Source organism: Podarcis cretensis, assembly GCF_951804945.1.
Source record: "Podarcis cretensis genome assembly, chromosome: 6".
In the NCBI taxonomy this organism is placed as follows: Eukaryota; Metazoa; Chordata; class Lepidosauria; order Squamata; family Lacertidae; genus Podarcis; species Podarcis cretensis.
Genome location: NC_137175.1, coordinates 61,360,313 through 61,386,569, shown reverse-complemented (window position 1 = coordinate 61,386,569; position 26,257 = coordinate 61,360,313). Strand labels below are relative to the sequence as shown.

The following is a 26,257-nucleotide window of genomic DNA, read 5'->3' as shown; positions in this document are numbered from 1 at the left end:
CGCCCCTTGCCCTGCCCATCGGCGCCCCCTTCTGTGAATCCTCCGATTCGCTGGAGAGGCTCATGGAATCTATCGGGCTGCTGTCATATTCTCCTACGCTGCCCTCGGATTGCTCCCCCTCGCTTTCCATCTCCTCTCCTCCCTGCGCTCCCGCTGAGTCCCTGACACTTGGATACACAGAGCCATCCTTCACAAGCAGATTTATAAATGAGAGACATAAAGCTTCCAGGTATCAGCTGATACTTAACATGAGTTAAGTATCATTACATAAAACTCCAATGGCACTGGTCCGTCCATTATTGCCTTCAGCTTTTTACTCATTGTGGAGCATCAATTTCACACACACACACACACACACACACACACACACACCTGGGTATGAGAGCTAGTACAGAATGGTAAAGGCAGGCTCTAGGGAAAGGGAAACAAATAATACGTTGGTCCAAGCTTTCGAAGTAAGGTTTAGCTAGGAAAACCACAGACGCCCAAGGCAATTAGGAGTTTAGGGCCAATCCAAACCCTAAACTCTGCTGCTCAGCAGGAATTAATGGAGCAGCTAGGCCACGAACACATCCTTAGCCCTGCCACACATGCTGACTGGTGTGTCTGTTATCACATGACAGTAGCACGGCTGGCCCAGCCCCTCCCTGCCCCTGGAGTACCCCACTTTGGAGCTTTCCACTGGCTGCCACCATGGGGAGGGGTACCCTCCCAGAGGCAGTTCTGCCTGCATCTTCATCTGGTATGACTCAAGAAACGGTGGCTGACAGGGTTGGGTGGGGAGACACTTCTGGCCAGTGCACAAAGACGCTGGAGTGTACCCTTAGCCAGTAAGGAAGGGGAGAGGGGAGGCAAGCTGGTTAAGACGAGGGTGAGAAGGGAAGCAGCTATCAGCTCTGTTGAGGGACAGCAAATTTCCATTCCTTCCTTCCTGGAACTGTTGCTATTCCAGTTGGTCATTATAAGAATTTTGTAAGGAAGATCATTGGATCAAGTTTGCTCTTTTTTCCTTGCTCCTCCCAATCCCTTTAACCTCTGTGCCATGTATTTCAGATTGTAAACTTCAGAGGCTGTCCTATTATTGATATTCATATGCCACTCCAGGAGCCTTTCTCAGTTGAAGAGCAGATTTAAAATGAATGAAAAATCTGTGAATGAATGAATGAAATCTGGATCATGTAAATAAATAGGAAACAGCACATAAGTGACAGGATTAAGCAGGAACAGATCCGGTTTCTATACTTCCCCACATTTTTAAAAGTCACTTCCCATTTGTTAAACCATGAACCGAAATCTAAGTATTTGTACCTTGAAGCAATTCTCAGATTTCAAGCACATGTATTTAGGATTCGGGACATTAGATTTTAGACAGGGATAGACCTTCTTTGGTGCTGCTCCCTCCAAGGCCTTCCTTTGAAAAACTTGCATAATATTTGAATAAATGGATGAAGTCAGAACCATATAGCTGAGATGTTGACAATTCGTATCAGTTGATACTTTTTGTTGGTGTTTTGTGGAACAGATTTCAGATTATAAATGTCGATTCCCACCTTCCCCTTTTGCTTTCGGAACCAAATGGTGATCTGGGTATGGGAAAGTTGTTTCCATATGGAAAACAACCTTACTGATTCAGTCTGTTGTCTATTTCAGTGGTTCCCAATTGGGGGGGGGGGTCTGCGTAACTCATCCAGGCAGCCTGTGGCACCATTCACATAACAAAAACCATGGGAAATTGAATTTTCAAAAGTGGCTTGGCTTCTGAAAAACAGGGGGTCCGCAGTTCTTAGCTAATTGAGAACCACCGGTCTATATGATGCTTTCGTATAAGTTAAAATATGGCATATGGTATCAGTATGGCATGGTTTTACTAAAATTCTCACTTAATAGCACTCAAAAATATATTTCACAGCATGCAATCAATGTTTGCATCTGTGCTGTATATCCTTAACAGGAAACAGGGTTTCTTCTACTTGTCAGAAGAAACCTATGCAAAAAAAGGGAAGCAGGCACCCTAGGAAATACCGAAACAGATGTAATCCAGCTGCTGCACTCCAGGTTCACCAAGGAAGTCCATGTGTACCAAGGATATCTTGGCTCTGGTTTAAGGCAGCCTAGAAACGATCATAATTAACATCAATAAATCAAACAGCTCCAAATCACAGTGCCAGCTCCTCAACTTTTTGTATTTATTTTTTGAATGACTAAAGGCAAACTCGGACCTTTCTCAAGTTTTGAAAAATAAAATAAAAATGAAGAGAACACAAAAAGAACACCTAGTGGATTGTGCTGGGATTTCATCTCGTCTAGTGTTCCAATTCCCCCATTGGCCAGCCAGGTGCATCTATGAAGCTCATAAGTAGAACACAAAGGCAACCCACCCCCACCCCCCAAAATTACCTCTATCTACTGATATTCAGGGGCACAGAGACTCTTAGCAATGAAGGCTTTATTCGGCTACTGTGATTGTTAGCCATTGAAAGACCAAACCTTCATGGATTCTCTTTAAAAGAGAATTTTCAGAAGATAAAATTCACAGCAGATGAGGTGGGATATCACTGCCCACTAACTACACAGGAGGATATCTAAGAAGACAACACTTAATGAAAAATATTCCCCGAAATCAGGAAGCTATGACACTGTTTTAACATGGTGAGCATTGCTCCATCTACCAAGTGCAACATTTTATGCCCTAGAGGGTATTCTGCTGTAGTCAGTGCTGCCAATAGTGACCTCAGTTAGTGAACAATTAAGGTGTAGTCTCCAACATACGAAGTCCTAAACAGCTCAGGATCCTAACTTGACTCAAACCGGGTCACCAGAAAAGAAAAGTGCCTGAGGCCTGAATAATGAAGGAATCTTCAGCCACCTGGGTGCACCTCAACTCCCAAGCAAATATCAAGAGTCATGTGTCAAAGGTTAATGACAGCCTATACAAAATGTAATGAAGCCAGTCTATTCTGCCTTTACAGAGATCTCTGGGCCATACCCAATGGTGGCTTTCCGCTAGCTGAAGGAGGGGCACCCGATTTCCACAAATGCCCCCTTGTCAATTGCAGCCCTCCATGAAATATCCCATAGTGTTCCATAGAGTCACCCAACCTTCAAGAGAACCTTGGTGAAGCAGGGGGCTGTATTGAGTATAAGGAACTGGTGAACATCAGGTGCCCTGCCTTGTAAAAATATTACTGGGTACAAACTCCCTGTGTCTACTAGAAAAAAATTCCAGGAAATCCTTGAATTCCACAGGACCATAAAGGTTAGAATTTTTCAGACATCTGCATGGTAACCTAGCATTCTTCTTCGTCCTAAAACAAAATATTCCATACACTACTTTTGAAAAATACTATCCCACTACTTTATGAGTATTCTTCAAGCAGACATGCTGTTTCACAAAGTCAAAGGTTTTCCTGTCAGGGTAGGAGAACACCCTTGCAATTTTCTACACCCACATGTGCAATTAATCTTCTCTAATTTCAGCCACTCCCTGGCAAGAGTCCATGTTATATTTAACACTGGACATAGTTTCAGAAACGGATACTGTACACAACCAGATTGTTTTCAAAGACAATGTAACAAGATAAACAGAACCCTTTGATCTTTGGGAATTCTCTCGCAGTCTTTCTTTCACCCAAATTTGGAAGTGACCTTCAATTAACTTCTTTAAGCAAACAACGTTATCCAGAGTGCAATTTGGGTGAAAACAGACCACCATTGCAACCACGGACACGCTCACCTAATCAAAAGCATACAAACAGTACTTGTTTTGTTTTTTGAAAAAATGTGGACTTCTATTTATCCATACAGCCACATCTTAAAATTCCAGAAACTTGCGTATTTGCGAGAGCCCGAAATCCACCCTATGATGGATTCAAATTGCAGGCCTCCTGAACTGTGTCCTCTCATAACCAGCCTATACCGTATTTTTTGTCCCATAGGACGCTCTGTCCCATAGGACGCACCTAGTTTTTTTGGGGGGAAATAAAGGAATTTTTTTTTCCCTTTATCCCCCCCCCAAAGCAGGTCGGGGAAACCGAACCAGGTCGAGGAACAGCAAGATGGCGGCGCTGCGCCTCCCTGCTGTCCCCCGAGCTTGTGGGGCCGGCCGATGTCTGCCCGGCGCGAGGGGCGCTCTGCTTCACGGCGCCCCGCCCGCCGGGCAGCAGGCTGCTATCTGCAGCATGGGGAGCCGTACAGGGACCTCCCGCAGGGCTGCCTAGGCTGCGGATGTGTTCCCGAAGCACCGGGCGCTCTGCTTTCAGGGCGCCCGACGCTCCGGGAAGCAGGCTGCTATCCACAGCCTAGACATCCTTGTGGGACCTAATACGGTATATTACAGCTACATGTGGAAAACACTTTACATTGCAGCTGTTATGTGTGCTGAGCTGTTCGTGGGCAACAGTCCACGAGTTTGATTGCTTTACGTCACCAAAAATGTATACGAGGATCCATTTGCTAAACATAAATCGCTTTGCATGGCATAACAGAACTATTGTAATAATTGGGCAGAATGCCTAAACTGTGAACCAGGAAGACCCCAGTTTAAATCTTGACTCTGCCCTAAAATGTGCAAAGTAGCAAACAGCCTCCCAGCATTACCACTGCACAGTATGGATGTAACTGCAGACCCTCCTTAACTGCAGACAGGCTGACTAACCTTTGGGGTGCTCCCAGTTTTATTTATGTTACTTAACAATATTTAGGGCAATCCTGTAAGCGGGGATAAGGCTGGGAAGTTGTTTTGCAACCCTGCAAATTTTACGGCAGAGTCAATATTTGAACTTGGATCTTCTTTGTTCACAGTTTAAGCATTTAGCCCAATTATTACAATTATTATTTTTCTTTAAAGCACCACATGAACATTCACACATTTATCTATGGTACTTTCAAAAAGAAAACACAGAGCAGGTGAGATGGTTTCTTGGTGACATTATGAAGACCAGCTACACACCAGTGCTATGCATAGCTAGTTTCTAAAAACTGTGTTATTTACAACCAAACACTGCAGTCAATACATATGACTGAACAAAATATACAGGAATGGTACTTCTAGAGCAGCCTGACTGTTCTAAAAATGTTGTGTAGCTTTATTCAAAGTCTGAAAGTACAGAACCAAACAGTGCTGGCCACCATCTTTGATATTTGACAGATGTCTGATACAAGAGGAAATAAATTATTCATAATGAAGATGACTCTTGCTAGTCGAAAGCTGTCAAAATTCATCTTCCTTTTCTTTATTTGTGCATTTATCACTGAGGGCAAGTGTCAAACTACACATATGAGAATAAAAAAAATGTTATCTTTAAACTAATGAGAGAAATTTCTTTTGACAACCATAGCAGCTGCTAATGGAAAGTGTTTCTCTACCAAAGGGCAGATCAATCTTGAGCACCTCAAATCATTTTCATAATTCCGATGCCCATGTACTGACAACAATACTCAAATAACTGGGTAAGCATTCACTTTTTAAAGGTAATGTTTGTTTGTTTTTAACAAGATTTATATACTGCTTGACTAGAAACTAAAACGCTAAAACTCTTGATAACCCATTAAAAACAGGTTGTTGTTGCATCAGTCTGTTTTGAGAGACAATGGAGTGTGCCTCCGGGGGTGTTAGTAGCACTGAAGTGATCTCCTCCGGGCGCAAGCCTGGGGAGTATGTGTATATAGGTCTAGGGCTGCCAAAGGGACAAGACCCGCCCCCCTTGCCTTGCTTGTTGTTGTTTAGTCGTTTAGTCGTGTCCGACTCTTCATGACCCCATGGACCAGAGCACGCCAGGCCCTCCTGTCTTCCACTGCCTCCCACAGTTTGGTCAGACTCATGTTTGTAGCTTCGAAGACACTATCCAACCATCTCGTCCTCTGTCGTCCTCTTCTCCTTGTGCCCTCCATCTTTCCCAACATCAGGGTCTTTTCCAGGGAGTCTTCTCTTCTCATGAGGTGGCCAAAGTATTGGAGCCTCAGCTTCACGATCTGTCCTTCCAGTGAGCACTCAGGGCTGATTTCCTTAAGAATGGATCGGTTTGTTCTTCTTGCAGTCCATGGGACTCTCAAGAGTCTCCTCCAGCACCATAATTCAAAGGAATCAATTCTTCGGCGATCTGCCTTCTTTATGGTCCAGCTCTCACTTCCATACATCACTACTGGGAAAACCATAGCTTTTACTATACGGACCTTTGTTGGCAAGGTGATGTCTCTACTTTTTAAGATGCTGTCTAGGTTTGTCATTGCTTTCCTCCCAAGAAGCAGGCGTCTCTTAATTTCGTGGCTGCTGTCACCATCTGCAGTGATCATGGAGCCCAAGAAAGTAAAATCTCTCACTGCCTCCATTTCTTCTCCTTCTATTTGCCAGAAGGTGATGGGACCAGTGGCCATGATCTTTGTTTTTTTGATGTTGAGCTTCAGACCATATTTTGCGCTCTCCTCTTTCACCCTCAATAAAAGCTTCTTTAATTCCTCCTCACTTTCTGCCATCAAGGTTGTGTCATCTGCATATCTGAGGTTGTTGATATTTCTTCCGGCAATCTTAATTCCGGCTTCGGATTCATCCAGCCCAGCCTTTCGCATGATGAATTCTGCATATAAGTTAAATAAGCAGGGAGACAATATACAGCCTTGTCGTACTCCTTTCCCAATTTTGAACCAATCAGTTGTTCCATATCCAGTTCTAACTGTAGCTTCTTGTCCCACATAGAGATTTCTCAGGAGACAGATGAGGTGATCAGGCACTCCCATTTCTTTAAGAGCTTGCCATAGTTTGCTGTGGTCGACACAGTCAAAGGCTTTTGCATAGTCAATGAAGCAGAAGTAGATGTCTTTCTGGAACTCTCTAGCTTTCTCCATAATCCAGCGCATGTTTGCAATTTGGTCTCTGGTTCCTCTGCCTCTTCTAAATCCAGCTTGCACTTCTGGGAGTTCTCGGTCCACATACTGCTTGAGCCTTCCTTGTAGAATTTTAAGCATAACCTTGCTAGCGTGAGAAATTAGTGCAATTGTGCGATAGTTGGAGCATTCTTTGGCACTGCCCTTCTTTGGGATTGGGATGTAGACTGATCTTCTCCAATCCTCTTGCCTTGCTAGTGTGGTCCAAAAGAAAGCAGAGCAATACATTTCACACCAGCTTGGCTGCAGGAGATGGTGCAAGGTGCTATCCAACTGTATTAGGAACATCATTCCAGATTTGTGTAGGGTTTACTCCTCAGCATTTTCTTCTTCCGAAGATGTCCCACAAGGCAACCAGAAGTTTAAGATCAGTTTTCCTTCTCCTAGACGGGCTACCTTCCAAGGTTGATGAGCCCCATCTGCCCCTCACTTCCTTCTACAGCACTTGCAGAAACCACCTTCTTGACTGTTGGATCCACTATTAGTCTTGTCCACTCAATCCAAACAGTCTCAGAGAATCAAGCCAATGTAAAGATGTCCGTTCCTTAGCCACTGAACAAGAGGAACAAATAAATTCCAACACTATGATCCTAACAATGGGTCCATCCACACTTCCCTTTGTCCTGTGATTTCTTTCATTTGAACTGTGACTCCTAGGCATGGGTCCAAGAGGTTTTTCCTATGTCTCGCTGCTTTCCCTGGGGAAACCCACTGTTTACCACTGAGTCAGAACGAACATCAATCGGCAGCAAATCCAATTGATGTTTGCTCCAATTCAGCAGTACACAGCAGATTTTCCTGGGGTAAGCAGCAGGACAAAAGAAAAACCTCTTGCCTAGAAGTCACAGACTGAACAGAAAAGTGGATGAGCCCACCTCCTCAGAGGTAAATCCTACTGAGTTCAGTGTGGCTCACTCCCAGGCATGTGGGTTTAGGATTGCAGCCTAAGTATGTCTCAATAAGCAATCTGTTTCTTACTTTTTAAAAAGACAAACTCAAACAACAATAAAATCTACTGCAGTGTTATTAGCATAAAAAAGAGGCAAAGAACCCCCCCCCAAAAAAAACCTCTCTATCTCCTACTATAAAGGTAAAATTCAAATTGACCCTCAATAATGTGGTATGCTTGTTTGTTTTTAAACAACAAACTGTGACCTGAGGGCATGAGTACATATGCAGTCCTAAACCTCCCAGGTGAGTTAAGCAATGCCTGAACTTGTTTCACACTGAATGCTGTCAGACGTGGGTGAACCAAAAGGGTGGAGTTCACCACTACTACAACCTCTGGAGAACCCTCTTATGCAGCAGTTTAATTCAGACCGTTCCATTCCTCTTAATTATAAAACAATAATTGAAAGCAAGTGCAGAAGGAGTGCAGCAGTGAAGAAATGTCATAGGCCAAAGGTCAATTTGATTCTTCGGAATAAGGGAAAAACATGCCAATGCATTTTGGGAGCCTCTCAAAAATCCAGCCTTAGCCTTGCTGATGTTTATATTCCTTGCTCAGGATCTGAATTAAAGCACACACAAGAGACTAACATTATGGCCCCTGTCCTTCTCACCCGGGAGCCTTCCCATCTTCCCATCTCACTCATCTGGCTGATGGTGAGAGGAAAGGAGTTATTTCTTCCTCTCAGTAGCACTGCTTGGAAAGAGAGGGGTCCTGATCTCATTCTCATAATTCTCCTGAAGATCCTTCATTAGTACCACATGTCCCCATTCAGTTCAAAATTAGGCTTGACAAGTGAACTATTTTCATTGGGGCAGGGGGGAACAAGGTTTACACTGAGCCCAGTTTCAAGTCAAATCTGATCGATTCCCCATCTGATAGAGCAGGGGTCGGCAAGGTTTACCTCACCGGTTTACTCCAGTGGAGATCCCTCCATGGGCTGGATCATGTGCACGCATGAGCGTGCGCAGCAGCAATTTCTGGCATCTGTGTCTGCACAGACACGATTTCCGGTGTTGGTGTCTGCGCAGATGTGATTTTCGGCGTCTGAGCATGCGCAGACACGATTTCCGGCACTGCGGAAGCGAGTCCCCATGCCGCACTGCGCTGGTTTAGTTCAGTGCGCAGGGACTCGCCAAGCAGGCAGCACAGTTTGCAGGCGGCTTGTGGGCCGGTTAAATGACTCCCATGGGCTGCTTGAGGCCCATGGGCCTTAGGTTGCCTACCCCTGTGATAGAGGGTCCTTGCCTCTTCGCACCCACAAGGAAATCCCCTGCAGGGATTTCCACACTGGGAACCACTGATGTACAATACAACCATGTTCACACACTATATACACCCCTTGCAGTGCTAGCATTAGCCAACGTGGTTGATGTTTAAGTCTTTATGCATTGTGTGTGTATCTTTAAGCAACAGGTTGCAATGTTAGCATAAACAACAGGTAAAGTGATTTCCATTGTGTTTAATGTGTTTATTGCGCACACCAGTCAATACCCATGCACACCAACTGTTTTTCCATCTAGGACATGTTAAAGCAGGTGCGTGTATGGACTAGAAACACTGCAATAAAGAGCTTCTTTTCCAAACAAAACAAAAGCAAGCAGTCTGCAAAAATAGCATGGCCTATCATATAACACAGAATTGGTAAAAACATAGCAGGGAAAGCTGATAGTAGGGAAGAAAATAATATTTAACGAAAAAATAAAAGCCCTCAGAACAGATCGTATATTTGAAGCTCTGGAATTGTTGAACAGTTTTCCTGAGAAGGTGAATGGCAGAATAACTCACTTCGAAGCAGGAGTCAAAGTGGTTAAGTCTAAGGGCAAATAACTTGAAAAATTGAGGCACAAGCTGAAGTCAGAAAATTTAAAGGAATGCAGACTACCCCAAAAACACAGCGGCTTTGTTTGTTTTTTCTGCCACCTTTCCAAGGTTCACGTCTGGAATGAGGATAAACAGTTCTCTCTCCTCTCTTTTTCTTCTTCTTTTTTTAAGTTGCAGCATTCAGACTTTATGAAAATAAAACATCAGACTTGCATTTCACAGATTTTTTAAAAATGCATTTGATCTGACTGTAAATTTTCAGGTACAGCAAGATGAATGGTGTTAGGCTCCAGCATATTAAAGTTATTTCAGCCAGTCAGATATTCAAAAAGGTTGGCTCAAAGCAGTTTCCTTAAGTAACATTTTTCCAAGGGTGGGGGGGGGTGTTAAACGATATTTAATGAAATTAAATTGTTCTACCTGCCTTTTATCATATATAAAAACCAGAGGGGTTTTTTCTTTGCTTTAATAACTGGCATGTTAAAAAAAAGTCTGAATATAATGCTTGCAGATTTGCTTTCAGCATTAAAGATACAATATTCATAAGTTACTTTGGGCGAACTACTTGCACCTACAGTTCCCTCCTATTAAGATAATTCTAAGACAAACTCTGTGTGCAACCAACATTGGAAGGAGTAACTTGGCATACCCTGTAGAAATTTTGCTTTCACTATGAAGAAAAAACTTTAATTGGGAGGGGGTGGAGAGAGAGAGAGAGAGAGAGAGAGAGAGAGAGAGAGAGGATGCCACTAGAAGGAAAGAGTCATGTGCTTTGCTCCCCGAGAGGCGAGAGATTCCAGGGATACCAGGAACACTTACTAGGGTCTGTGTTTACTTCTGGACAATGAGGCACAGTGGAGACTGTGGTGTCTTTATGATATTCGTTTTATTTACACAAATATACAACCTGAGCCTAAGATAGTGGGGCTTCCAGATTTATACTCTCGACGGTCCTGTCCCCCCCACTGCTGCCACATTGGATTCAGACTGTCAGCCCACACTGTGCTGTGACCCCCTTTTCTCCAGCTTGTCATCTGCTACCCAAAATGAAACTATTTGTCCTCTTGCTTACATCAGCCCACTGCAATTCTGAAACTTCCCCACCCAACTCTGCATTGTATTTTGCCAACTACCCTGAGCCCAGAGCAGGAGTTCTCCCTCTGCATTAGCAGAGAGACTTTTTGTTGATGGCTTCCTTGATGGTCCATTCACCCTGTCTTTTATACTCTTCTTAATGGTCCATCTCTCCAGGCGATTATTTCATCAGGAAGACAGCCTGGCTTATTTTTTAACAGGTCTTATATTTTAAAATTCAATGTCTGGCACCCCAGAATTAGCTGAGAGAGCTCAGGCTCAGTGGCACAGCTCATGCACAGGCTAATTGGCTTAACTTATAGGAAACAGTGTCACACTTCATCTCAACGTGGACAGACACAAGAAATTGAACTTTCGGAACCAGTGATCTGGCTCAATATACATATGCCCTCATTTACTCAGGTTTATAAACTTTAAAATGTTCAGGATGGCTAGTGGGAAGTTGATGTTGTCAAAAGCTCTTGCATCAGTCAGCAGTTTTAGTAGAGTGAGTCAAAGCTTTGTTGTGGCTTCAAGGTCAAGTTCACATGGCCAACTGATCAGGAGGGAACTGTCCTTATTTCCTGGCAAGAATTCTAACAACCATTTTTGTAATGAGTTATACTTCTGTGCAATTAACTAACTGATCCAAGCCAACACACAAAGGCAACAGTGATCATTTACTTGGGATGACATACATCCTGAAGGGTGTTTTAGGCAGCATTTCCACTTCTAATTATCCCTTTAAAAGTGCACAGATCTATGCTGGCCTCTTTGCCTTCCCTCCTCCTTTGCATGCCATAGCAAGAGGTATTCTAGCCTTTCGTCCTGCAACAGGTAGGGATGGATGAAGGGACCAGTGAAGGAACCAACAGAGAGGCTCAATGGCTGTTTCTTCCCTTTGTCACATTTTGAAATTCCTGCTTTGCTAGGGGTTGGACTAGATGATCCTCAGAGTACCTTCCAGCTCAACCATTCTGTAGAGGGATTGAAAGTATAAATAAAAACAAAAACAAAAGCTGCTCCCAAAAATCCATTCCCTGGCCCACAGTTATGTATTCCCGTGCGATTCCAAGTTCTAAAGTTGAACAGGACAGCAAAAGTTCAGAGTCTTGGCCCAACTTCACGTTCAAGTGAATCCCTAACAAAATATGCTGTTTCTCAACACTTGTAAGATGAATTAATATTTCCAGCTGTAGATTTAGCTGAATTATTCTCAGAAGTGGAGAAGCAGATATAATAAATAATTATATCAGCCTCCTTTTTCACTGGCTATTTTTTCTTTTTGGGGGGAGACAGAATGGATTGAGGCTGCATTCCTATGCACACTTACTTGGCGTAGCAAACCCATGGAACTTACTTCTGAGTAAGTACTAAGAGGATTGCAGTTTATATTAGGCTTGAGAAACATTTCCAGGGAGATCCAGCTGAAATATTCATGGGCACCTTTTCTGTTACTAGATCAGATATAGTCTACTTGTAGCTGTAAGTTTTATTATCCTTGGTTTTAAAAATGAAAGCTATAATCATGCTTATATGATCAACCATAACATCTGCATACATCAGAAGCCTGAATGTTGTCACAGTAATGAATGCAACATTTAATCTTAGAAGTTTTCTGCACTACTTTTACTGTTCCATGCTGCTCTAAAGCCATACCCTAAGGGTCTTCTAATTAAAATGTAATTGCATGCTGCATGTAATAAAAAATAAACACTTGTGGAATGTCTTTGACTGCATATAATTTCTGTTGGTTGAACTGTGAGTTATAACCTTTCATATAAGGAACAGCTTAACAGAAAGGCATATTAGTGAAGGACAGAAAGAATTCTACACACTCCTCCACATATTATATATTTAGAAAGACCAGCTCTCAATATGTGGGAACATCCATTTACAACTGACAGTTAAAGGGTACAGTATCCTAATGAAAACAGAAGCCATATTCAGAGGCTTATAAAAAAATCAATAACTATCCTTTACTTAGTCGTAAGGTGGCAGATGGTCTACTACAACTCAGCAATGAAAACACACACAAGATATGTCAGTGCTTTAAAATGTATTATTGAAAGTCCTATGGCTTAGTATACAAAGATTTTATGGGCTTTTTTTGACAAGTCAAGCATAACAGTGTGTTATTTTAAAGGTTATGGAGCTGGACAAAACTGATATCCCTCTTGTGCACAAAAATGAGCTACTTCTGAAGTATGAGCTGCTAGGACACTTATCTTTTCCCAGTTAAAAGGCTGCTCTGGGCATAAAGGGAATGCAAACATAAATGGCATTCACACACATAGAAATACACACACACACACACACACACACACACACAGTGTTACCAAACTCTACTCTAAATACCATTTTTGTTGTTGTTGTTAAGCATGGCCTTTGCTGGCTGCTGATGCTGCCCACTGTAGTATTTTAAGTATATTTTTAACTGGCTGCTTGATTGCACTTGTTTTTAATTATATTTGTTTGTTTTTGTACTGCATATCACAACACTACCATACCTCGTCCTGAAATGCCAGCATAACAGTGTGGCATGTAAATACCTTAATAAACAAGCAGGTAAGTAAGATGACAATTCAAGCTAAACTCCAAAAGCAACACAGTGTGATAGCACTTAGAATATTCAAAAGACAATGTTAGAATTCTTAAATACCACACAATATTTGTGGCTACTGCTGTCACTGCAATGCATTTAAAGAACATATAAGTATTATGCAGAGGAAAAAGGCCAGAGTATCTGCATATACCAAGATCAGGTCAATGTCCCTCAGTTGCTTTGGGAAGTAGAATCCCCAGCAATCCTCAAAGCTGAATTGATAGTAGCCACATAATTTCCTTCACTAAATTGCTAACCTAACATTCAACTCCAAAACATGACTATAAACTGGGAAGAAACTCTGAACTGTTAAACCAAGCTTCTGTTTTGTTTGTTTGTTGTGATTGCACCAAATCCCCTTGTGACTGAAAAAAACCAGAAGCAACTAAGCAAGATGCATGCCCATTCAGATCTTCTTTGAAGACCAAAAGAGAAAGGAAGATCTTGCCCCAATTTCTTCACGTGGAACAGGAGGACTCATCGGGCACAAACTGACAGGCTCTGCCCTGATTCCCCTCTGAGTCGCTTAATATTTTTATTCATTTATTATTACATTTATATCCCACCTTTCCTCCAAGGACCTCAAGGTGACGTACAACGTTCTTCCTCCTCCCATTTTATCCTCCCAACAATGTGAGCTAGATTAGTTGAGCGGCTCTGATTGGCTGAAGGTTCCCATGAGAGCTTCATGGCTGAGTGCGGATTTCAGCCTTCCCCCACCCCCACCCTAGCCCAACCTCTCATCTTTCGTTGACCTGCTTGCACCAAACCATCATTTCCCTTCAATACAGACTCCTGACGCTACAGCTAAATTTTGGTACACAAAAATGTTTGGGTAGAGAATGAACTAAAACAGAAAAGGAGAGAAAAGGCAGAATATATTTCTACAATGCAGTAGCTTTCTAATTTTCCTTTACTAAGTGTAATGCATTCAAAGGAGAGGAGATGTAAAAAAAAGATTAAGAAATCCAATTTTTAAAGCAGGGAAGGAAAGAGAATGCCTAAATTCTGGTAAAAAAAAGGACTCTGGCACTTCTTACCCACTTTTTTTTTATTAAAAAAAACAAGCCACATTGGGCAAGAGCAAAGAGAGCCTCAGAGCCAACACCACACACACACACACACACACACACACACACACACACACACAGACTCAATCCCTGAGCTCATTTTCCTGAAATAGAAAACTACATACATTTCTCAAATTTCATATCAAGCCATTGCATAGCCCAAGAACTGCAGGGAAGAGCAGAGTGCCAAAGCTGTTCTTCAGCTTGGGGGAGTAAGTAACAGGAGAAGAAGAAGAAAGAGATGATTCTCTCATATCACTACATTTCTCATTCTCAATCAAAACTTACAAGCAGTGCCCCCTTCCCCGCATCATTTAACAACATTTTTAATAGGCCTGCTTATCAAGAAGTCTTTACTTTGTCAAATTAAGACACAGTGCTTTGGATTAGCGAGACTCCTTAAGTTCAGCATGACTTCATGGTTGGCTCAGAGTTCAATGTCTCAATGGCAGCCAGCCAGCCATACACCCACTACAATTCTGATTCCCTCGCCTTTTTAATAACAAACTAGTTCATTTTTTTTCTTTCCTCAAAGCAAAAGTGCATCATACAAACTGAAAGAGTGAACAACCATTGCTAAAAACAGAGGCCCGAAGCACCTGTTAAAAGAAACAAATAAAACCACAAAAAATATTTTTAGGTTGGCTAGACCTTATAAAGCAGCATCCTGATCAGATGTTTCTAATCTGTTAGAAAATGAGAATGAAGTTTCACTGTGAATTGTACAACTCTTTATGTTTTGCAATGAGGACAGAAGCAGTTCTCAGAGACAATTCAGGACAAAAGCAGTTCTACTAGGACAACTCATTGCTTGACTTTGATTTAGTAGCTTTTGATTCAACCCATGTAGTTTATAGAAAGCTAATTCCCTCAATTGTTCATTTGAGACCATTTTTGTCTATTATTCAATTTTACTATTGCATTTTATAACTTAAAATCTGGGTGTTTCCCTCTAGTTACTATTTCAATATAATCTGTGACTAAATATTGCTCTGTTGAATAAACTTTCAACTGAGTATCTCCCAAATCTGGATTGTGGGACAGAAGCTTCTGCCCATTTATTTTAAAAAACCTCCTCACTTTGATTTCAGAAGCTCATTGTGGGTTTTGCATTTTTAATACACTCATCCCTAGCTGAATCAGAGTATTATTATTACTACTAATAGCTTTAACCAGAGCACCATATAAAGTAAAATTTATTGGAGTTTATAGTTGGTGGGTGGTGAAGGGTGGTGAGTCATGCACTTGCTGAATACAAATGCTGAACTTTGAAGAAGATTACTAACACATTCGAGAAAAACAGCTCCCTATTCCCTTCATCTTCCAAATTTTGCTTAACCAAAGTCTAAACGAGTATCACAATGCAAATACATTTTAATCAAATTATTTGGTATATATATGGAGAGAGAGAGAAAGAACTCCAAGATCAGATAGTCACACTTTTTGCAGCTGGGATACTTGTAATTATGAGAACAGCACATTAACTGTTCTTTGGTCCAGATTAGCACTATCAGAAAACAGTATATATGTGTCAAATTTGTAATTGCTCTTGAGAGTTTCCAAATAGCTGGAGATCAAGACAACTCGTAAAGAGAGAGAGAGAGAGAGAGAGCCACTGCAGCTATGTACCTAGTAGTTAAGGCTCTGGAAATTGAAGATAAATGTCAACTAAATTTCAGTTCCAGGGGAAAGGCAGGCAAAGGTGACTTCAGAACCTGCCCCAGCTGGACTGCCCCCTAGCTTCCCAAGGCTAAATATCCTGAGGGATAAGATCCCCTTCCTCCCCAAGGCGAACTATCATCAACTGCCATGCAAGAAGGATCCTGGCATCTTTTTAACATGTTATTATTGTTTATTGTAGAGGGACGCGGGTGGCACTGTGGGTTAAACCACAGAGTTAGGATCAGAAGGTCGGCGGTTCAAATCCCTGCGACGGGGTGAGCTCCCGTTGCTCGGTCCCTGCTCCTGCCAACCTAGCAGTTCGAAGGCATGTAAAAGTGCAAGTAGATAAATAGGGACCGCTCCGGCGGGTAAACGGCGTTTCCATGTGCTGCTATGGTTCGCCAGAAGCGGCTTAGTCATGCTGGCCACATGACCTGTAAGCTGTCTGCGTACAAACGCCAGCTCCCTCGGCCTTTACAGCGAGATGAGCGCGCAACCCCAGAGTCGGTCACAACTGGACCTAATGGTCAGGGGTCCCTTTACCCTTACCTATTGTTTATTGTGCTTTTAAAATACGTACTTGAACGCTGCAAGCTGACTTGGTAGGTTTATTTTCTGAAACGCAAAACATAAAAAGCTGCAATCAATAATATCTGAATAAAATAACGCCAAGTTTGAAAGGAATAAAAGAAGAGGGGACTGAGCCACCTTTAAGCTAGGTGACAAGGAAAGGGACACAGTTCAGTAACAGCACATAGGCCTTGGATTAATGAAGTTCCCAGGCTTAGTCTCTCGCATTTCCAGGTACAACTGGAAAAGACTTCCTCCCACCTCAAAGCCTGGAGAACCCGGGCCAGTCGAGGGCAGTTCACACATCATAGTAAGCCGCTTAATCATTTGTCTCCTCCCTGCCAGGAAAGAAGCCACTATCCCTGGGCTTAGCAAAATGTCCCAAGAAGGGATTGTGGTTTCTTTTGCTCCAACGAATCATGCTAAGCAAGCCAAAAATAAATCCTGGGTAGAGATTGTGGGTTCCTGGGAGTGTAACAAATCCCTGGTTTGGATGTGGTGTGCTTCCTCCCTACTCAAAGTTGCCAAGATCAGTGCATTCATTGCACACCATTACCAATGGTTTGCTGTGATGTGCAAAAAAGGCCAATCAATCTGATTTGGTATTAGGCAGGACCCTAAGCTTGGCTAAATCTGCTTTTCAGTATTATACCTTTTCTGCCCTTAGGTCTCCCTCCTTACTTTCCCCCCTGTGTGCCCTGCTTTGGCGAAGACATTATGGTTTCTTAACCTAGGCTTTCCCATGAAATCCAACTGGAAAACTATGAATTAAGGGCTCCTGCTAAACAAGGATATAAAGCCATTTGGCCTGGCCTGCCCCTGCCCACTACCATATCTAATAGGACATGAGAAAAAGGAGCTGGCATGCTCAACCTCATGGAGTGCCACGATGGCTGGACACAAGGCACACAAGTGTGCTTGGCTCCTTTGTCGTCCTGCCTACTTTCATGGCTTGGTAACCAAATATGGGACACCCTAGTGGCATGTGGCCCCCAGAAAGTGGAACAGAAGAGAAAGCACTCCGAAGAGGACAAAGCGTTTTCTAGAGCTCAAAAGCTTGCACACTATTTTGCAGCATTTCAGCTGGCCTGATAAAGATCTGTCCTGATATGGATTTTTTGAATTCTTCATTTATTAGAATCACACAGACTTAATTGCACTGCTCGACTCCACAAGTAATTCCAAAAGGACTAGTATAAGGTGAAAATTCTGGCTTACTCAGACTTACTTGAACATTCAACAACAAAAAATTGCCATTGTATCTGTCAGATTGTTGGTGATCTACGGAACAGTTACAATAACTATTATAGTATGCATTACACATTCAGTATTACTACACTTATTCGAATGTGCTCAATTCACACATATATAGATCTGATTCATTAGGAAGATGTGAAGACTCTGTTTATGGGATGGGAGGCCTGCTGTGATGCTGAACATCATCTTAACGCAGAGCATTTCTGAAAGAGAGAGTCCCCAACAGGTAGATGCAATGGACAGACAGCAGAAGCTGCTGTATTTTATGTTTAGAGCAATAAACCACATCTGAAAGACACACAACTATTTCTCCATCACTGTAAAGGGAGTTTTAAGGATGTTTCCCTGAAACTGCACCAAGTTATGTTAGTTTTTTAATCCGTCTTTCTTCTTCACCAAAGCAGAAACAACACTTAAAATCCCCTTGAGTATTAGAAGTGGGAGGGCTGTGTAAACACTGCGTAAATTCTTGCAGTTTAATCCAATTGCTTATTTCCCAGCAGATTTAAAAGATTAAGTCGGTCAGTCAGTGATTGCATTCCCTGAGAAGAAGACTGCGGGAGAGAATAGATGCAGCTTCTCAGTTGCATACGTGTAATGTTATCTCCCAAAAGTGGGCACAACAACTTCTGCTTACAACGTCTGCTTTATTCTCCCTCCTTGCCCTCTCAGCAACACTCACACATAGAGGCTACAACAAACAGCATCAAAACGCAGATGCTCTGTGGTTTAAGAAATCAGTCTTCACCCGTTTTGAGTCTCCTTCTCTCGTTAGCAAGTATCCTGCTGGGGACAGGATAAGATTAAATTACAGTACATGCAACTAGTGCCCAGGTCTGGATGTTCCAGACAGGGAGGGTAGAAGCTGTTCAAAGAGGAAAGCGCCCCCCCCCCTCGGGGTGGGGAGCATTTCAAAGTTGGACTCTCTTTTGCACACAGAGATACTGCCAGTTTTGACTGTGGAAGGTGGTCTCCAGAGGGATGTGAAACTTAAACCTACTGCTACTATTAGATCTTATGCTCCGCCAAGATTAAAGATTTTTCAATATGCCCATCTCAAGTTACCCTTCAGATTGCCACCCAGAACTGATAATATTATTTGGTTTATGACTCCGTTTTAATCATGGCTAGGAAACAATAACGGGCAGAGTTCGTGCATGACTTCACTTAACAATAAACTCATGTGTGTAAGTATTACTTGTGCTAGGTTTTATCCCCCCTATTTGTGGAATGTGCAAAAAGGAAAGCTGCTACTTTCTGAAAGGTGAAAATCAACATCCACAAATCAACACAAGAGAAAACAGTTTCAAATATGTGTGTTCAATTCTGCTGGTGGCAGAAGTACAAGTTACCCAACAGTCACAAGCCATTTGTGGTACATTAGGCAATGCAAGAAAAACAATCCAAAACACTGAACTCCAAGCACACTGAATCAATTGGGCTGTGTTTTTTTATAATAATAAAAAAATCAATAACACCTACTTCTCAGTAAATGTGTTTAGGACTGAAGCGTCGGTGTACAAAACCTCTAACAGCAGCAAGAGATTTAAAACAAACAAAGCAATAACCACCTAATACTAAGCACAACGGACAATGATTTCCAAAACAGAGGTTTGTTATTTTGTATGTTTTCCAGTATTGTGAGGGGCTAGGAATGCTTGAGAGAGCTCTCTGGCTAGGTCTATTTATCAGTTTCCATCATGGATGGCCTTAGAACAAAAGCATTATTATTTTAATGGAATATGCATTTTCATTTTCATTCTATTTTTAAATGCTTTGACTGTTTTCTAGTGCTAGTATGTGCTTGGTTTTTTAAACACAGCTGTTCTAAGTATGGAACCTCAATAAGAAAGAGAGGACAACACAGAACCTTTACTGTGGAGGCTTAGCCTAGGTCTAAGGATCTAGGAGGTGTAGGCTCTACTAAAATATTATGAGTTTCTCTTTCACTGTCAACAGTGCTTAAGATTTCTCCTTCCTTCTACCATAACTAGCAGCCAACGGATTCTATCACAGAATCAAAGAATTGTAGAGTCAGTCCAACCCCCAGCAATCTCAACTAAATCGTACGTAACAGATGGCCATTCAACCTTTGCTTAAAAACCTCCAGAGAAGGAGAATCCACCACCTTCCATGGGAATCCATGCCACTGTCAAACAGCTCTTACCATCTGCTGGGTTTTATAAGACTTGGCAACTTCTCTGTCACATTGTGAATCTTTGCCCCTGAGGACAGCACCCCTTCCAGGACATCCTGTCTCTGTCCCTATCAGTAGTATAATTGCTATAATCTTGGTCCAATACCCACTAGAAGTGTTGTCTTTTATGGAAAGGGTACCTAGTTTTAAACTTAGTTTTCAGCATTCAAATGCAGGCATAGGCAAACTCCGGCCCTCCAGATGTTTGGGACTACAGTTCCCATCATCCCTAGCTAACCAGAACCAGTGGTCAGGGATGATGGGAATTGTAGTCCCAAACATCTGGAGGGCCGGAGTTTGCCTATGCCTGCATTTGAATGCTGAAAACTAAGTTTAAAACTAGGTACCCTTTCCATAAAAGACAACACTGCACACTTGAGGCAAGTTTTCAGTGCCACAAAATTTAAGTCTTCTTCGTTTAATTCTTCCATGACAAAAGAAAGCATATACTCTTGTCTCTGCCTCAGGCCACCCTCTTTTAGCACTCAAAGCTTAGAACAAGAAATCCAGATTCTCTTACCTTTAAAATGGTCAGGGATTTTGTAGGTCAGCCCAGTTTATATGAAACGTAAGGTGTAATGTGGCTAGCATCAAGTCTCACCTTCTATGATTCCCTCAACCACTTAGATCTCAAACATTTTTGTAGGTGAATTGAATACAAAACACCATGCAATGCAGACCTAAGTAGCATTTGGGCAACAGCTTTCATAGATGCATACCCATTTCTCCTTTGCAGTTTGATAGAAAGCTATTTGAGAAAGTGGTAATCTAGATAATTCCAGTTCTGGAAGGGTTGCTGTAGAATGCACTCTCACACACTTAAATGGAAACAAACCAACAAACCAGTTTCTTGATAAATTCTCCCTTGGGGAGGCTTGATAGAGTATACATTTTAGGGCACAACAGCATTTTGGCCATATTATGCATGTACTACTACCTAGAAAGAAAAGAATTATTTTTACTTATATCCAGAGCTGGGAGGTTTCAGAAAGCAGATATTCTACTCCATCTGAAGTCAGTCTTTGGATTCCAAGGGCTCCCTCTCTCGCCTTTTTTGCACCTAAACTGGAATGTTAAGATGCTTTTGTCTCTACGGAAATTATAAAGCCCTGGCAGTACTTTCAAAGAACAAAACTGGCATTGGCTTGGCTCAGGTTCCAGAAATGGAGTGCGAGACCAATAGTAATGACAACATACTAAGAATTAAAAGTGCTTACAAGAACCATTTTGTTCAGGAATGCACCATAGCAACAGAAGATAGGTTCAAGATGTTCCCAAGTAGCCTAAATCATATACAGATGTACATACATTGCATATAGTCAAAATGAATTAAGGCGAAAAACTAACACAAGAAAAGATATGGTAAAAAAAACCCCAAGCATGCAGTAGTGTTTCACATACCTTGCAGTGGCACCTGTTGCTTTCCACGATAAGAAATCCGGAAGATCAAAGAAGTACCCTGCTTTTTCCCAGCACGACTCTCGCAAATTCTAGCAATTTTTTTTTAAAGGGAAAAATATAAATATGCAGTTTTAGTCTACTGTAACTTCTTAACAAATGTAAATTATAAACAAATATCCAAGACATGAATAAGACCTCACCCATCCCTACACAAAGTAATCAGCATGTGCTTGAGACACGCATATACTAAAAGAATTTGGGCAGCTCATATCTGGCCCTTGTTCATGTCTTCTTTTCCAACATGTGGTGCTAACAAGAATCAACAATTGCCTTCCCCAATGATGTTTTCACAAATCCTATTTGCAACCACCACAGGATAAATATAAAGCCTGTACAGTACTACTGTTTGCCTTTATTCCTTGTATACGTGTTTGTGTGTGTGTGTGTGTGTGTGTGTGTGTATCATTCCCATGCACTCTGTGATAACCACCACAGGAATGGCACTCAGAACAGCCATACTTGCCCAGAGATATGGACTTAAGAGGTGCCATGGGGCTTTCAAGTTGCCTTTACTCATCCTGATATCACAGGAGAAAACTTGGTTTGGTTGAGGTTTCATTTGGGAGCTTTTATGCAGAAGGAAAAGTCCCAGGGGACAACCAACCACGGCATTATCACCAACTGAACTGAAACACCTAGTCATCTACTGGAGGATGGCTGAGGGAAGATAAGAGAATAAGACAATCAAGAATATAAAAAGGATTGGAAAACTTCTGTAGAGTATTTTAAAAATCAGTATAAACAGGTGAGCCGATTGGCAGGACTAGAATAAATTCAGCAGTGTAAGAGGAAGTAAGAGAAAATTATTAAGAGCAGAACTTGGCAACTTAGAATATGTGGAAGAGAAGGAAAAGGAAGGACACTGGAGAAGGAGAGGACGGGAAGTCCTTAGGTGTCTTGGGTTGTGTCCCTTTTTGGTTGTGGTTTTGTTTTCCTTTTTTCCTTTTAACTTTTACTTATTCTTTTGGAACTGTATGTAAAAAGTGCAAACAAAAATTATTATTTTAAAAAAGAGGATGGCTGAGGGTCCCCGTCCGCCACTTTTTTCGAAAGCAGTAGTGTTTTCACTATGAAAGTGAAATGCCACAGTTCTTTGAATTTAGCTGTACACACAGTAATAAATGACCTTTGGTATTTCCACCCTATGTATTTTTATTGTCTCTAAAATGTAAGCTTTTACTCTTAAAAAAGCCATTCTGTTTTATTTTGCAAAAATCATCATGCATTCCCAGTGTAACAGAAGCAGTATGAAATATTGAATTCATATCAATAAGCAACAAAACAATAAAAACATCTTTAAAACAATTCCAATACAGGTGCATTCCCATATGTAACTATAAGTCTTTAAGGAGTAGAAATGGCAGTAGGGGAAATCTACTTGGACAGAGATGAGGTACAATTCTAGGTAAGAGCTTTTCAACATTTTGGGGGCAGCTTATCCTAGTTTCCTCGAACAAAGGCCAAGCAGACCAGAGCAGCCATATTAGGCACTCAAGGCTGTGCCTAATGACAGCAAGTGGGACAGGACTGAGGAGCAATTCTCTTGTGATTTAGGGTCAAAAGGAACAGACTTTTGGTGAATATTAATCATGTAACCCTAAACAAACCCAGCTATTCAGTAGAGAGAGAAAAATAAGAAGTCACGGGATATTAATTTCACTACTGTGCATCCCCAAAAGCCACAAAAATATGACCCTTAAAGAGCATCTAAATGATTCATTGTTGTCATGAAAGTGATTTGTCATCACTGACTAGCGCAGACAAAGTACATCAGGCTCTGCAATATGCTTCCACACTAGGACAATTGTCTCCATGCATTCAGTGCTAATTATAATTCACTCTTCCATTTGTGCTACACCCACACAGTTAACAAGTATACCAAAATCCCGTGGGAAGGCCTCTTTTTATTATTATTAAAAAAGGGGGTTTAATGCTCCAATTCATATCATGCCACTTACCCTTCAGAGCCGCGGGCAAAGAAATTCTGTTTAGCTAGCCTGCCTCCCACCCCCAGGATGCAACTCTTTGTCCTCAGTCACTTTGCCAGATTCCACCCACTTCACTGCTCTTGCTAAAGCAGTGGTCAACCCCAATGCCGTTAAACAGCTGGAAATACTACCACAGCAGAGCACCATAAATTACTCTCTGCTCGGCTGTTTAATAGCCAATCCCTCTCCCCAGGAAACTCTGGAAATTGTAGCTCTGTGAGGGGAATAAGGGTCTCCTAACGAAGGCTGATCGCCAAACAATTGATGCTTTTGAATTATGGTGCTGGAGGAGACTCTTGAGAGTCCCATGGACAGCAAGAAGATCAAACCTATCCATTCTTAAGGAAATCAGCCCTGAGTGCTCACTGGAAGGACAGATCCTGAAGCTGAGGCTCCAGTACTTTGGCCACCTCATGAGAAGAGAAGACTCCCTGGAAAAGACCCTGATGCTGGGAAAGATGGAGGGCACAAGAAGAAGGGAACGACAGAGGAGGAGATGGTTGGACAGTGTTCTCGAAGCTACAAACATGAGTTTGACCAAACTGCGGGAGGCAGTGGAAGACAGGAGTGCCTGGCGTGCTCTGGTCCAGGGGGTCACGAAGAGTCGGACATGACTAAACAATAACAACAACAACAACAACAAAACAACAACAACGATTCTCAGGTCCCTTAACAGACCACAATTCCTAGAAGTTATTGGGACATATCAAGTATTCTGAAAACTACCCATCAGGAATCTTTGCAGCCTCCATCTTAGGGGTAAGGTGTTATTGCTCATCTGGAGGCCACATGACTAATTTACAAGTTGGATCATGGGTCAAAAGGAAACCCACACATGGGTAAGCCTGGCTCTCAACACATGTGCATATGAATAGCAATGATGAATCGCAGAAGAACAGTTATCACTAAAACCAATGGGTGAACCAGTTTAATTCTGTCCCTTCACGTACACCTGCCATCCTGGTTGCAGCATGGTGCAGCCATATTGATTTGCACACTTTATATCCATGTTGGGACTAAGATCCTGGTTACCACTAGATGTCATACATAATATACAGAAGCCCTAAACAGGGAGGGGGAACCTGTGACTTCCCAGATGTTGTTGAACTACAACTCCATCAGCCCCAGCCAGCACAGCCACTGGTGAGGAGAAATGGGAGCTGTAGGCCAGCAACATCTGGGAGGCCACAAATTCCCCCATCTCTGATCTCATGGCACTGGTGATGCAAGAGCAAGAGTCTGCCCACTGCAGAAACAGGACAGAAGAAAAGGCTGCACTCTTTCTGCAGGAGAGCATAGGAATTAAGAGAAGTTTTGTATCTGTATCCCTTTCTCAGTACAGTGGTACCTTGGGTTAAGAACTTAATTCATTCTGGAGGTCTGTTCTTAACCTGAAACTGTTCTTAACCTGAGGTACCACTTTAGCTAATGGGGCCCCCGCTGCCGCCGCACTGCCGCCATGTGATTTCTGTTCTCATCCTGAAGCAAAGTTCTTAACCCAAGGTACTATTTCTGGGTTAGTGGAGTCTGTAACCTGAAGCGTCTGAAACCCGAGGTACCACTGTATTAATGGCTTCTTGGAAAAGCACTTGGCAGGAAATCTACCAGCTCAGGAAATCTCTTGGCAGTTTCTGGGTGTACTTCCATAGACAAGATCTCTTCCTCACCATGCTATGGAAACGAGCTTGGAAGCACACCTGCAGCCAAAGAGACCTTAGGGAAGTTTTCAACTGATTGCAATGAGATGTGTAAAAGACCTGAGGTTCCACATCCATAACAAGTCAGTTCAAGTCCACAACCATTTCCAGTCTCCGACTGTTTCCTCGACAGCATTGGGGGGGGGGGGGCTTCATGGACTATCTGATACAGGAGTTATTTTAGGACTGCCATTGTTCGTTTGGACCTTGGCCTGACAGCATTTTCAACTTTTAATCTAGCCAGCACATGGAGGCATGAATGAGCAATCCATTTACCAGATGTCAGGCATATTTGAGGGTCATCACCAAGGGTGGATGGAAAAGGTGCAGTTGTTCTCAAATGTTTGGATTCAGTGCTCTCTCTTTTTAGTGATTTGTGTACTCAAGATACTATTTCTGGAAATATTCTTCTGGACATTTTCTTAACTGTTTTTGTCTTGCTTTAAAGACATGTGAGACACCAATTGATTACTTAAAGCTCTTTTTGAACTGAACAGATGATCAGTATTTTCTTCGATTTCTGGCCTTTCCCTTTGCCTATGTTTCTTACTTTCTTGATTCAGCTTTCTGCAGTTAGGGAAGATTTAATGTACTTAGGCCATGCCTGCAACATGCTTATCTTTCCTATTATAACCTCCAAGAAAAAGAGTAATAACAAAAACAATCGCCAGGTTCCTATCTCTCCTAAACATTTTATACCAAAGGTATCTTCTAGGCGTCTAAAATATTTTTCTAGCCCCTCTAATCTTAAAGGAAGTAGGCCTTGTTTATTTCAATGAATCTGATATTTGCTGTGTTTGCTTAAAACAGTGGTGAACTGGCAAGTATAAGAATGTCACAGGCAAGGAATTGATCTTGCTTTTCCCTTTCTTCCCCTTCCACATTAGTGAAAACTCATTTCACTGGAAGCCAAGAGGGGGGAAGTTATAGAGATTTCAGGACCCATCTACAATACCTGGTGATTGTTTGATGTTGAGACTATTTCTGATGCCTCAGAGGATGGGGACAAGGAGAACCACTCATC

At 42.1% G+C, this 26,257-nt stretch overlaps 1 protein-coding gene across 1 annotated transcript in view; it reads right to left on the bottom strand.

Annotated features, from left to right (window-relative positions):
• The window catches only part of FGGY (FGGY carbohydrate kinase domain containing), a 145,964-nt gene that overhangs the window by 94,612 nt on the left and 25,095 nt on the right, over positions 1 to 26,257 (bottom strand). Inside the window, exon 5 of the mRNA XM_079982128.1 lies at positions 21,489 to 21,577. Within this exon, the coding sequence (XP_079838254.1) occupies positions 21,489 to 21,577 (89 nt within the window). The remainder of the gene's footprint in view (positions 1 to 21,488; positions 21,578 to 26,257) is intronic.